At 35.9% G+C, this 15,499-nt stretch overlaps 1 protein-coding gene across 1 annotated transcript in view; it reads right to left on the reverse strand.

Annotated features, from left to right (window-relative positions):
* LOC145685084 (uncharacterized) overlaps nt 1-15,499 on the reverse strand; it is a 78,448-nt gene that overhangs the window by 18,946 nt on the left and 44,003 nt on the right. Inside the window, exon 2 of the mRNA XM_081757429.1 lies at nt 8,807-8,998. Within this exon, the coding sequence (XP_081613555.1) occupies nt 8,807-8,998 (192 nt within the window). The remainder of the gene's footprint in view (nt 1-8,806; nt 8,999-15,499) is intronic.

Here is a 15,499-nt window from a genome sequence, read left to right on the forward strand (position 1 = left end):
ATCCGATAGGACTACACTAGCAGCACCCTCTATTTGGAGATAATTTGACAGAGAGGTCGTCACTTGAAATATCTTAAGGAACATTTGTGCTGTCCGAATTGTTTTGAACTTGAGAAGATCTTTTATATATCCTTTCGCTTTACACCTAGCTTTAGGTTTGATATTTTCTGTAGAAGCAATTTTCTTAATTATTATGGTCAACTCTATATATAAAGCACTTTCTGGGTTCGAAAAATGACCAAACTTTTTCTGATAAACAGTGTGTTTTCTACCATCTTGTTTCCGCAATAACTGTAAGACGCCTTTGTTAACATTTGATCTTCCAAATGTCCATTCGCTGATAAGACTCACGCATAAAGATCGCACAGTCATTCAGCAGAACAATGACACAGAATCAATGCATTTTTTTTTTTTTTGTCAGATCACATATGACATGATTGAGTATATGAGCGTAACACCACACGTGTAACTGAGTTTCTTAGTGGTTTAGCGGTTAGCGTATGCGCCTTTGTCGTGGGAGACCTGGGTTCGATTCCTGGCGGGAGCTCATGTGCTTCGGATTTCCCGTAAATCAGTATGTCCTGTCTCATATAGCCAGGCTGCTAAAAGGGGCCGTTAAACTCAAAATCAACTAAATCACACGTGTAACTGATCATAGGTGAATTGAAAAAATCCGAATATTGTCCTTGCATGTTACTTGAGCCATCGGTTGAATTTCCAATACACTTCTTAATATCAAGGTTCAACTTCTGCAGAATTTCCAGCAGTAAACCGCAAGGACACTGGCCTGTGGTAGATATGCATTTTACAATGACAACAATACTTTAACAACCATTTTAACAACATACCGTAAAACAACAGAACACTGGCCTGAAACTACTATATCTTGAGCAGTGTCTAATAGAACAGAAAATATTGAAGCTTGAGAGACTTCTTTCGAAATATATTCTCTGATAAGTGTGTTGATAGCATTCAAAACATAATTCACCGTGTTTAGTAAAAGTTATGCGACCACTATCCTGCTTACTTCCTCGTATGTGACTCTTCTCGGTGATCTCATCTAAATTACTTTTAAGCGGAAGATCAAATTTGCTTAAGAAAGGAATAATATCCAAAAAGTTTCCAAGATCTATAGCTGTGTCTTTCAGTTTATAGGCGGTTACATTTCCTCTGTAAATGAGCCCTCTTTTACCAATGAATTTCTGCACTTTGACAACTCGATACATTACCTGTCTGTTCTTCTCAACCTTATACTGCCGTTGTTTTACCTGTTCATGAGGAAGTAGTTTCTGAACATTATGTTCTCTTTTGTTAGATATGTAAGCACCCACATTAGTCTAATGTATTTTGGAAGACTCGTGTTCTCTTACTCGATGATAAACGTGTATAATGTTACGTTTAAGAGAAGTTTGTTCGATCTGGAGAATAATCTGTGAACACACTGGAAAAAAAAATGCTTGAAGTGGTACGTTTTGTCGCGGATTAAATATCCGAAATGTTTTAATTAGTCCAAGACAGGTTGTAATTTATGTAAGTGGTACGTTTTGTCGTGGAATAAATATCAGAAATGCTTTAATTAATCCATGACAGGTTGTCATTTGTGACAGGTCGTCAAAAGTGGTACGTTTTGTCGCGAAAATTCAAGTGGTACGTTTTGTCGCTGGTACGTTTTGTCGCTGGTACGTTTTGTCGGGACACCTGCCCTGGACTCCAGTGTATGAATTCGATGACACACAGAATCCAAACTTCGAAACCCCAGGACTATAAAGCATTTGAGGGTCACAAATCTGGACAGATCACGATTCTAACTCTTCAGAAATTAATCGGAACGGGAACTTTTTAAAATAAAATTTCGTTGAAACAAAAGAAAATCCAAATTAAGTTCTGACCAAGTTGAACATAATAAAGAACCATTGTTGAATAACTAGAATTTGTACCATTAAAATTAGTTGTTTTTCCCGGGCTGCAATTATTCAAGGACTTAGCTATATGCTACGTTACGTTGATTTAAAGCGATGGCGCAGGTACCGATATTATTAACATTGTAACGCGCGATAACAGGTAGCGACATCTATTAGCGTGACGCACTGAGACGTTTGTCATTCATAAATAGGATAAACACAGTGATTGGAAGCGCTGAATATCTAATGGCAATTTCTTGAACAGAGCTTAATGGGATTTTAACAATTTTTTAGTGCAATATTATAAACTGATTGTATACGAGAGCACTTCCAATTTTATTTGAGTCAGCATATATAGATTTATAAAAGTATTTTTTTTTTTGAAAGAATTATGTTTTACTATTTTTTAGTACGACTTGCTTTATTTTTAAAGGAAAACATCTTTATTTTCTTTTATTTTCTACTTTTTAGTCATATTTAAACACATCTTGTATTGCTGAACAATTTTGTTTTCTTTCCATCATACTTGTCGAGACTCGGTGTCTTTTGACATTATAGTCCAGTGGTTCTCAAACCCCCCTCCCCCGAAGGTGTGTCGCGAAATTAAGAATTCTAAAACCATGAAGAATTTGATAATAATTCGTTAAAATCGAGACAGACTATATCAGCCAACACTTCCAGCGGCAACAATAATGCTCAGTGCTACATAGAGTCATTATAAAAACTAATTGGTTTCAATCTTATAATAGATATTATTATTATTATTTATAATAAAAATAACAAACAAATTTGTCGCGATGTCCTGGACATACAGTAAAGTGTGGCAGTTAAAAAAGGTTGAGAACCACTGTTATAGTCTACCTGAGAAAGATATTTAAAAATTACACAAAAAGTTTGTGTGTATGGGGGGGGGGGATAAAATGAATAGATGGAACTAAGACTAAAAAAGCATTAGGCACTCTAAGTGGTTTGCTGTAATCCATTATAATCAATTGTCCCAATGCTCTTATAATCTTAGACCGTTTCTTCATTTTACCCGCAAAACAATCTCGTTTTTCGTTTTCACATTCAATCAGTTCTTGAACTTTATCGTACATCCACAACCCGAAACGTAATTTACAGATATCCTGAATGTTATACTGTACATACCTACTTCATAGGATTTCTGGTTGCATAACAAAATAGGATGTATTGTTAATAAGAGCAATAGTAATAACTTCAAAATATAGAAATACAAACGGTAAAAGTAACAGTGAAGCATTATACATTCTGTCAAGAAAGTACAGGAAATTGGTCAATAAAACACAAAATATGCATTATTCATCCGAATTTATTGTATCACCTTTGAAAGTAGGCCCCTTCCGAAATAATACATTTACGCCAATGAATAATCCAATCATCAAAGCATTTTTGAAACGCATTTTTCGAAATCGACTTCAGTATTCGCCGCGAATTCTCTTTGATGTCTTCTATCGACTGAAAACGAGTGGTACCTCGAAGTAGTAATTTGAGTTTTGAAAAAAAAAAAAAAAAAGGAAAAGCCAGGTCAGGGGAATACGGTGCTTGTTCGATAAGATTTGTTGAGTTTTTGGCCAGAAATTCGTTCACAATGATAGCCTTGTAAGATAGTGCATTATCGTGGTTCAAAATACATGAGTTTCCTTTCCACAAATCTGGTCATTTTCGACGAATTTGCGCTCTCAAACGCCGAATTACGCTTAGATAATATTCTTTATTTATTGTCCCACATTCTGGCAAGAATTCCGAGTGCACAACACTGCGATAATCGTAAAAAACTGTAAACATTACCTTTACTTTTGATCAACTTTGGCGTGCTTTTTTTCGGTTTTGGCTCAGTTGGAAGGCGCCATTCCGAAGCTTGTTGAATAGTTTGTATATCAAACTCGTACACCCATGTCTCATCACCAATTACAATACGTTTTATGAATGTGGGGTCGGAATGGACTCGTTCTAGCACGTCTTCAACAACCCTTACGCGAATGAGTTTTTGCAGAAAATTCAGATCTTTCGGCACTAGTCGAGCGACAATACCCAAACAAAGGGTTGTTATATGCCCAAACAAATGTGTAAAATGGTACGAATTGATTAGTGAGACACACGCACATTTCAGCGGCTATCTCTCTTAGACTTAAACGACGTCACCATTTCCTTTACTTTAGCGATGTTAAGTTCAGTTGAAGACGTTGATGGTCGACCAGAGCGAGGAAAATCTTCCACCACCTCTCGACCGCTTTTGAATGTACTGTACCACACATACGCACGTGTTTTTTTGATAAAGTTGATTCACCGTAAGCCTTATGTAACATTTTCAGCGCTTCGGTACACGTAATTCCATTTTCAATGCAAAATTTCAGACGGATTTTTTGTTCAGTAGTTTTATCCATTGTAAAAATCGCCCACACACATACTTGCGATGAACTGACAAATGAAGCACTGTAAACAAACTGACTGACGGATGGTGCTCAAACTCCGCGTGAGCATAGAGGGCATTTGCGCTAAAGTTGCGACAAGAATTTCGACGCTTCCTTTAATTGGGCTTTGTATATATACAATTCTCGGCACTTTCTTGACAGAATGTATTGTCACCGGACTTATTGTCGCTGTGCAAAATTTCATCATTGTATGACGTCGTGAAATGAGTTCAACTAAGGTTGCAAGATTTGAGAACAAAGTTGAATCATTGTGAGTCAAAGAAAAGCATGTAAAAAATATAAAGATTTACTTGTAAAGACAGTACAAATTTCGGAACGGGCTTATCAAGCATCAAAAGCACGCAACAAGGTACATTTTGGCATTCCTGCAATATCAATTTAACTGCTCGAACGAATGGAATATTTTGTTTCTCAATAACAGTGATCAATAGAGACCGGATGTTAGGCAAAATGCCTATTCTTTAATATTAAAGATATGATCAAAAATGACATTTTAAAGCTTATATGGGGGGTTATAGTTTCGATTTAAGCCAATTTTATTTTGCCTATTTTGCCTATTTCGACCTTTACTGCCTAAATAATTGTTTTAGTGCCTAATATTGCCTATTCAATGCATTTTCTTCAAAATAAGCCTTCATTGGGAAAATATATAATTTATGTAACATAATACACACATATTTACTTATATTATGTGTTTGTAAACACAAGCTAGTGGTACGTTACAATATATATACAGGATGAACTTCAAAGATGTTCACATACTTCGGGAGGTGATTCGTGACATGAAAAGAAGATTAAAGTCCTCTTGAATTCCACAAATCATCATCTGAAGTATGTGCGCACCTTTATGTCCCGTTCCAATTGTCGGGATTCGATTTCGATTCCAATTTGGCACCCCTGTCACTCGAACACGACGCAGAATTCGACAACATGCAACAGCACTTTTTGTCTTCTTTTCATGTCACGAATCACCTCCCGAAGTATGTGCACATCTTTCAGATTCACCCAGTATGTGAAATGCATAACATACCTCGTTTTTGCATATACAGTAAAAGAAGATATTATTTAACAAACAAGTATGTTTCTATATTCTTTGAACATTATCCATGACTTGGTATTTTAATGGTATTGAGTATTTATCTTCATTATTTCGAGTTACATTTTAGTGCCTATTTTACTGCCTATTTTTTAAATTTTAAGTGCCTATTTGCCTGCCTATTTTCCAGGTTTTTAGTGCCTAAACATCCGGTCTCTAGTGATCAATTTTAGAATATATATATATATATATAAAGAGAGAGAGAGGAAAGTAATGAGACTGGCCACCACACGGTGCTCCAGTCGTCAACAGCGCGTGCGCCACGAGCGAAATTGGTGGTAAGGGTCTTAGCTAACTGCTAACCGACGCCACCCGGAACAGTCGCTTGCGAGCTCTAGACAGTAAGGGTCACTTATCATGCAAACCGTGTTTAGAAAAGACGTCGACATTTTTGGAAGTTCAAAATGCAGCGTTCGCTTGAACAACGATACGCCACTAAATTTTGCTTTAAGCTTGGAAAACCCGTTTCAAAGATGTTCACCATGATTAAGGAGACCTACTAGGACAAGCTTTGTCAAGGGCGAAGATTTTCTGTTGGCATGGAGACTTCAAGAACAGACGGAGTCAACGTGGAGGACGACGAACGCTCTGGACGCCCTTCGACGAGTCGTGTGGACGAAAATGTAGTCAAAATGAAATAACTCTTGGACCAAGACCGTTGTTCGAGTGTGAGATTGATAGCCGAAGATACCCAAACCAGTGACATACGAAATTGTTAGTGAAATTTAAACTGCGCTAGATTTGTGTGAAGTTGGTGCCAAAAGTGCTGATGACTGACAAAAGAAAAAAACGTGTTGACATTTCCCGTCAAATATTGGAGGAAGTGGAGAGTGAACCGGACTTTTTATACAATACAACAGGCGAAGAAATATGGGTGTTCCCATACGATCCTGAAAGCAAGCGTTAAAATTCGGAATGACATACCAAGAAGTTTCCGCGCTCTAAAACTTCAAGGATGCAAATCCATGATCAAGATCAAGATGATCATGATCTCATTGTCTTCTTTCAGAGGAAAGGGGCGGTACACAGAATTTCTACCTCAAGGGGACACTGTGAAGTCGGCTTACTACGTGAAACTCCTCAAACGTCTTCAAGACAGAGTCAATCGGGTCCAATCGGAGATTGCCAAACACTGGAAGCTCCATCATAATAATGCGCCAAGTCACATCGCATTCGTTGTGACGTCATTACTGGATAGAATCGGCTTTGCCACGTTGCTGCAGTTACCGTACAGTGCCAACATAAGCTCAGTGGACCGTTTTCTATTCTCTAAGCTCAAAAGAAGTTTAAATAGGAGCCATCCAAACAGGTGTTCTGAGGGGGTGTCGGAAGTTGACTTCCAGGAGTCGTACGCTGCGTGGGAATAGCGCTGACAGATAGCTAAGGACAGTACTTCGAAGAATTTTAACAAGTTATACCAATCGTACCAATAAATTTTATTACAGGACCGTGTCATTACTTTTCGGACAAATCATATATATATCACATGTATATATATATCATAATATTGAGTGCTATGAAAATAAAACACGTATGAGGATCTTTTGTCTCTTATATAGAAAGAATTCCCTGAGCGAAGCCAAATCAGTGTCACCTTTCATCGTAGTCTCTTGTAACTTTTCCAAATGGACCTCAAGTACTTCAATCTCAGCAAAAAAGAAAAAAAAAACTTTCGAGTGGTCCTTCAACTATAGCACTCACAAGTTCTATCACTATCAAGATATTTTCCACGCAAGCCTTTCTTCATGATCAGAACAAATGGTAATCAGTAGGGGCTAGATTCAGAGAATAAAGTGGCTGTGAGGAAGTTCAAAATCATGTTGAATTGGGTCCAACGCAACTTTGGAGATGTAACCGAGAACATTATTGCAATGGAAGAATACTTTGCTAACCAACTTTTTCCGTTTTTCTCTTCGATAATGTACATACTTCTTTCAGTGAGTTTCCAAAATAATTTGTCTTTTCTTGTTGGAGAAATCAATGAAAATGGTTCTTCAACATCCCCCAAAACAGATGTCATTATCTTGCCATTTAATGATTCGGTCTTGAACATTCTTGGTAGTAAAGAGTGAAAATTTTCTGCTGTCCTTTGAAGTTACTAATCCGGTTCAGAATGGCACACCTATGTCTCATCATAGTCACGAATCTACTTAAACCAAGTTCTTCTTGCCATCCGTTATCACAAGAGGATATTCTGACTAGTACACAGTGTTTCCGCCCATATCAAGTACCATATTTTAGACTTAAGAGGTTTTTCTTTTTGTAGCTATGAATTACGAGATGAACATTGCCTGTTCACTCGACATGTCTCTACTGTATAATGTACACTTACGTAATAATTTCTGTAATAATCATAGTTGCAGCTAAGTTCATCACCATATTATCTTTAATACATAGGAATAGAAACGTGGTTCTCATTTAAATTAACTGAGTCATAAGAGGGACAAGTATCTGCATTACATTAGCGTGAGTGTCTTTTGATGTTAAGAATTTTTGAAGCCAATATTTTATCCTTTCACAGATTTTTAAAAAATCCGTCTAATTGATGACACTTCTTACCGATCATCCAACATAAGTGAAACAGAAATAATTCAAATTATGTGACGACTCATGCGCGCCGACTACGTGGGTGCCCCGGGGCTCCGGCACCCACACAAATAATATTGTGGGTGCGGCGCACTCACAAGATTTTTAGTGTGGACCCGGGTTTGAACCCGTTTCTCTTGCGTTTAAGTCATCCGTGTTACCGACTGAGCTCGGGCAGTCCTAATTTATCCTTATAGTACTGGTATATTTTACTCTAACACAGCACAGCCCTTTCATAAAAGTCCCGACAGTGTTCATAAAAGATTTTAGCTAAAAATAATCAAATATCGAGACTTCTCTAAAAATGTATAGGCTGACACTTCCGTCATTGATATGCACCCACATAAATTTTGGAAAGTCGGCGCCGTTGTGACAACTAACATAGGCCTATGTTCTTCTAATACTCGCCATGAAAAATTACAGATATCTACGCCAACTAGAAGCATCTAGAAGTAGGGAGGGAGGGAGAAGGCTGATCTATCTTCGTAAATTTACGACTGAATACATGAAATAACGTTTATGAATCCACCTAGATTTCAGCCAAAGATTTTTTTTAGAAATAAGGACACGTTATTTTTTAACCATATTGTACCTTGCAACACCATTACATTTTGACCAAAATAACTCCAAGACATTGTAAAAGTACTTTTTTTTTTTTTTTTTTTTTTTTAAAGATATGATTTTATTCATGGGAGGAGTCAAAAAGTACATAGGATATTGTGTAAGGTCTGAGTAGGAGTAACACTGTATTTCATACGAACAAAACTTACCGTTATCTTTATAAATGGTGACAGTTTTCCCACCCATTGTGGTAAAGTTGTATCCGTCGGGAACTTCATTAAGATTCACCTTTTGTCCTAACACAATGTGGTCTAATACCAGGTTCCTAACCACAGATGGCTGCACCAACACTCGTGATGGAAGTGTGTTGTTCCTTGGCGCCAGGATTGTATAATCTTCACCTGTGTTAGAAGAAGAAGCCAGAGTTGTCATATTCGTCCATATAACAAGTAATTTCTGCTAACTAATATATGTATATTGCCTACAATAGACTCAGGTAACTTAAAAAGAATGGTTGATTTGGAATTTTCACCGAGGCTATACGAGACGTGGGATTACAACCATGTGAGTTCATACCAGGAATTGAACCAGGTGCATACATTAATCATATAACGATGAGAGGGCTCTACTTACAAAAAGGAACTCAGAATAATTCATGTCAACAAATCTGGGCTACTCTTGACACAAACTCAAAATCAAAAGGAGCTAAGGTAAATCGAAATTCAGCTTCATTAGAATTTAACTCATAGCTGCAAAATAAATGTTCTGCAATCAGAAATACAGTTTATTTATTTGGTAGGAATAAAATGATTTCGAGAATATAAACAAACACTGCATGCAAATAAAACATATAAAGGGAAGAGACTTTTCCCTGGAACTTAATCATTATTAAGGGATAGCAATTCACAAATTTACTATTATCTTAAAAGGAAGAAAAAATCAGTTAAGGCATCCCAAACAACATTTCTAATACCCAATCTTTCATGTAACTAATATTTCCCAGGTTGAAAATAAATAAAATGTTGCTGATACATTCAAGTTTTCGCAAACCAGCAACTCAACGTCAGAAGTGTGACTTCCTTCGTTCTTATTATTGTTGGTCCAGTAGTTTATAAAAAATAAATTCTGGCTGCTGTTTCTCTCCACTTTAAATAGAAATTGTGATTCAACAGGAAGGTTACAAGTCACAGGAAAGGTATAAGTCATCAAATCAATCAAACGAAGTAGAATTGGAGATGAGTGGAGGAAACATTCGAACCCATATGCAAACTATACAAAAAAAAAAAAAAAAAAAAAAACTAAAGAAATTGATCTTCAGATTTTCCTTACTAATCATTTAATGATAACTACAGTAAAGTATAATGCTAAATTTTAAACACAGAAGTAAAACGGAGCTAAGTTACTTTTACTATTAACGTAGTGACAAATAATGCGCTGGATAGATAGGACCTAATCATAAGGAAAGTAATTTTTATCATTAGAGCAAAGAATTCACCCTATTTGCATTACTCAATGTCTCATTGGTATCAAGTCATAATATTCTCCATTTGCGCCTACAGTAAAAGGTACTTACAGAGAACGACAATAGAACGAAATATAATTCTTTCTTGCGAAACACTTCAAACAATTGATAATGTTTCATTTTATATTGGGACAAAGTATTGAAAGTAGCTTGGACTAATTGGAAACAACACATACTTTAGCGAAATAGCTAGGGATGCGCACGAGACGAGTCGAGACAGGATTTTCCTAACAAAATTCGAGTCGAGACACGGCTCTTCCAATAGAAAAATATACATTTTTCGAGTCGAGACATCACTTTTACATCACATTTTCGAGACGAGACAGCCACAAATCTTGTCTCGTGCGCATCCCTAGAAGTAGCTGTACTAGATGCGTTTACCAAGGCCGTGGAATTGACACTGAACTCTGTGCCCCGCATGTTACTTTACTTCCGTGAGTAGATTGCAGATCTAGATGGAAGTTTTGTATCTTAATATTGTGTTAAAGGTTAAAACAATATTCTGTGTTAATTGTTTCTTTTGGTAGTTAAACCACCAACATTATGACTAATTTATGGAGCTCTTACTTCAATATTACGAGTGCTTTCATTCACTTATGCAACCCTTTAAGTAAAGTAGAAATATTATGTTACTTTGAAATACATTTTCATGTATTCTAAATTTAATGTTTATATTGTTATGATTAAATAAAATATTTCAAGGACAGTTATGAGAAGCGGGTAACAAGACAGTTAACTTTTTTTCTATTAAAATATCATTACTTATTATTTTTAAACTAAAAAAAATGTTTTCCAATACGCATAGAATGAATAATATATCATTCTTGAAATTACGAGGGATATCCCCAAACTTTAATTCTGCTTTAATTTTCTTAAATTCAATTACATACATTCGTCTGTATTATATCGTTGTTTGCTGTTTAACCGAATGCACTTTTTCTCGTGTAAAACACGATTTTTCAGGCCATCTGCAAAGAACTTTATTATTATTATTACTATTACTATTACTATTATTATTATTATTATTATTATTATTATTATTATTATTATTATTATTATTATTATTATTATTATTATTATTATTATTATTATTATATTCTGAAAACGCACACAACGCAGAGCTTCTTTCAGTTTTGGAAAGAGTTTATAGGCATTGCGACTTAGATCAGGCGAATAACGTGGATATGGAATGTTGGTAAGGCAAAATTATTTGTTCAAATACGTTTATGATTCTATAGTCTTGTTCATATTGGGCAATGAATGTTACCAATTGAAAAGATGACTAAAAAAAAAAAAGATGAAAATGTTGTGATTTACTAATGAATTATTATTGTTTGTCGTATTACAATGTTTTGTAGTAAAATTCGTGTGTTACGGTTGATCTTTAATTGCATTTATGTAGAATCAGAATAGATTATGACAACTAGTGTGCATTTATCGAGATTATCTATTGCATGCGTAGCAATAACTTAGTATTTCATAAGAGTACAAATGTTCACCTTGACTAACTGGATTATAGCATGTGGATAATTTGTTTTGACTTGGAACCCTTTATAGTTTACACAAAACATATTGACATTCTAGTGGAACACTTACACTTTAGCTCTTCAGCATAAGAGTAATTTCCAGCGCGGTTCTTTTAACACTTCTTTCTTTCGAAGAGTTGTATGTCCTTTCTTGCTCTTTTACTGTGCAGAAATTGTCAGTTATGAAGCTTTTCAGGTTGCTCTTTGACAAGTATTTATCCTAATACAGTGGATCGGACAACAAGTTAGAAGTAATTTTGCGTTGATTGTGGTTTCCTTGGATAGTTAATTCACCGAGATTATCTCATCATAATCCCAGAATACCATCATTGCGTTACTAACAGAAGAAATAGAACGTGATTTTCGCGAAATGGAGTTTCTTCTTCCGTCATATATGTTGCTGACTCCCAAATAATCGTGAAGAAGCTCATGAATCTGCCGCGTACTAATGTTCATACTCGGACTAACACCGCAAACACTTTGTCGTCTGTTTTTCTGCAATAGATTTTCCGCAGGAAATGTTAATATCCTTGAAAACTGTGTCGGGTGTCCACTATGAGATCATCTTCTAGTGATGTTCTTCCACCTTCAAACATGACAAACTAACTAACTCTATGGCCTATGCAACCCAGAGGTTCAATGCCGCGTTCACAAAAGCTCTCCACTGACTTCTATCCGTAGCCAAGTGGATCCAGTTTCTACTTTGTACTACTATTTCTGCGAGATTCATTTTAATAGTATCCACCCGTCTGCGAATAGATCTTCCTAATGGACGTTTTGCGATTGGATGTCCAGTAAAAACTTTGAAAGTGTTTTTACTTTCTTCCATTTCAGCTACATCAGTGTGCGAAGTGAAAAAAAAAAAAAACAACAACAGAGGCGGTATGTTTTATTACGATTTTGACTCAACATACCGGCTATCTAAATGTTGAAATACAATGAGAGTATGTTGCCTAAAACGTTACATTTTTATTTACATAATGACTGAAAATCACTGAAAAGCTCTTTAATTACGGGGAAGGGGGCATGGAAAGACTTTGATCCCTCGCCAATAACTTTCTGAAAAAAATTTAAAATAATCCCTTATGTTGTATTATAGAGAATTATACACGAAAATGCTCAAAAACAAATGTTTATATTAACAATTTCCTGCGGGAAATTTGCCGGATGCCCCACTCGACTGAAGGTAATGCAAACTCCCGGAAGAATCGTCCCCACAGAAGGCAACCTCTAAATCCGCTCATGCTAAAAACGACATTTATATGAATTAAGATAAGAAGACACACACACATATTAAATATACGAAAGAAACAATTCAATATGGCACATCAAAATATAAACTAGATGAACTTCTTTGAAGACACCCCATTTTAAAAACAAAAGGTAGGAAAAAGATAACAAAAATGTCGGTGTTGTCAACTAAGAAATTATTTCTACATAAGAAATAAAATATTTTACATGAAGCTATTCGTCAAATACTGTATATAAAAATGGATTTATTAAAAGAATTTAGCATCTACTCTCCAGTGACGGTATGTGTTGATCACTAAAAAAACCAGAGGCGGTATGCCTTCATCACTGAAAAACCAGAGGCGGTATGGCATACCACCACATACTGTCTCACTTCGACCAGTGAGCTACATGACCTACCTAACTGAGCCTCCTAGACTTGACGATCCTAACAATGTTTGATAAACGGTATAAATTATGCAGTTCCTCGTTGAACATCACAGAAGCCTTGGAACAGGACTGATAACTTGGCTCGACTTCAAACATGACAATGCAACGATAAATCGTGCTCTTCGATTTCAGATACTCATAATCGTTATCAATTTCAGATGTTAAAACAACCTCTTTTCTCAAAAGGAAATAATAGATTTTTGAGAATAAACCGTGTACTTCATATTTTCAAAATTAGCACTTAAAACATATCCGGCTTTACTTTTTCGGCCAATTCCTCAATTGATCTCAGGAAGACAGTGTATCTGTTTTCTATATTGCAGCTTACTTGCAACATGTGTAAGATTATGATGGTTTCCGGATGAAGGTTTGAAGTATACAGTATGCTTCTAAAACCCGAAAGCAATGGGAGTTCACAGACTTTCTTATACATTCTAACGTCAAATTCTCTTCAACATGAGGTCCTGACTAGCCCTGCAATGATTGCATTTCCACAGGTGATATGGATCTCGAATTTTCTCAGCATACTTGCTCTTAAAAATCCTCTATATAACATAAGTTTATGAGGTTGAAGTCAGGAGACCGTGGTGACCATATCAGGCATCAAGGTCTTCTTTCAACTTAGCGTTTGGGAATATTGTTATCATCCAGTGAGGTTCGATTTCTGTATATAATGACGTCCCACCATTGTTTCCAATTTTAGTGTCACTCTATGATACGTTCGTTAGCGGTTAGATTGCATTAAAAAAAAAAAAAAAAGAACAAAAATTATGTGTCTTGGCAATGCACTGGTAGAATCAATCACAGGAAAATAGGAGGAGAGCCCAAAAGGACAATCTATTTTAGTAGAAACTAAACAAAAGGTAGACAAAAATGCTACTAAAGATGACTCCTCAGATACGTACTATACCTGTGAAGCCCATAATTTTTACTTCCTTACGCGCCATGAGATTGAATAGGTTGCTACTAAGATAGCATAGAGCAACTACGCTAACACAAAAATTAACTGTAGTAGAATTCCTTCACAAATTTCTAAAGTTATACATTATTAAGTCTTTTTTTCTTCAGCAGTAAACTAATATCGTTAGGCAATACATAAAAGTATCTAATTAGAAATATGGTTAAAGAGAAACACTGTCATTTCATTTATTTATTTTTTTATTAAGTTTCCTTGTGGAAGTCAATGAACCATGGCGGTGAGTGAGCAATTCCTACTCATAATCTTTCCACGAAGCTAGCGAACACAGCTACCGTTAGACAGACTGGAGGCTAACACACTTCCGCAGTAAGAGAACAAATATTAGGCTAAGAAAAAGACAATCCTTTTACCTTTAATTATTACCGTAATCAATTTGTGCATAATATTCTTGTGATATTATTTAACAAGGGAAAAAAGATAATATTACTCCACATCATGTGTTCACTTTCTAAGTGTATCAAATAACTAAAGCCCGTTAGTGATAATTAAATATTACATCTAGTTTCACGCCAAACATCATGGTTATACCTAAGGTAAAAGTAAAGGAAAATTAATACAAGTAAACAATGATGGAATAATTCGTGAAATGAGAAAATGGAAAAAATCTGATCACGTACCTTAACACTTTCATGACTTAGGATCGAACCAGGAAGCTTTCGACATCGAGGCGAACGCTCTACTCTGAACCACCATGACCATCTCTCTAATGAAAGTCTAATTTTGTTCGTTTGCTTACAGTTTAAAGTTCTTTTGCCCACCGAAGCTATACAAGATATGGATTTCCGGTTGAATGTGAAATAAAAACATGTAGTCTCCCAGCAACAAGGGCGTCGATCCTAGGGGCCCCCAAAGCTCATGTGGACCCACCTATTGTATATATGAATATACAACATTTGGCATAATTTGAATGCAATTTGTCTTCCCTTGCCCAGCAAGCATCAAAATTAGCATCACATTCGAATTTGGTAAAGTATACTGGCATAAGTAACGATTCGATTTTTTTTTTTTTAACTGGGAACCTACACACAAAATTTTCCCTTCTAAACAAATATTTTCTCCAAATAGGGAAGATTTTGCATGCAGAAAATTTATTGAAGAATGAATTTTTTCACTCGATGTTTTCTGTGGCTGTTTTGCAGAGAAAGAGAGAGACTTTCAAAAGAACGCCGTGGCTGTCACAAAGTATTAACAGAAA

This window comes from Thermobia domestica, chromosome 1 (assembly GCF_964235325.1).
Source record: "Thermobia domestica chromosome 1, izTheDome1.hap1.1, whole genome shotgun sequence".
Taxonomy (NCBI): Eukaryota; Metazoa; Arthropoda; class Insecta; order Zygentoma; family Lepismatidae; genus Thermobia; species Thermobia domestica.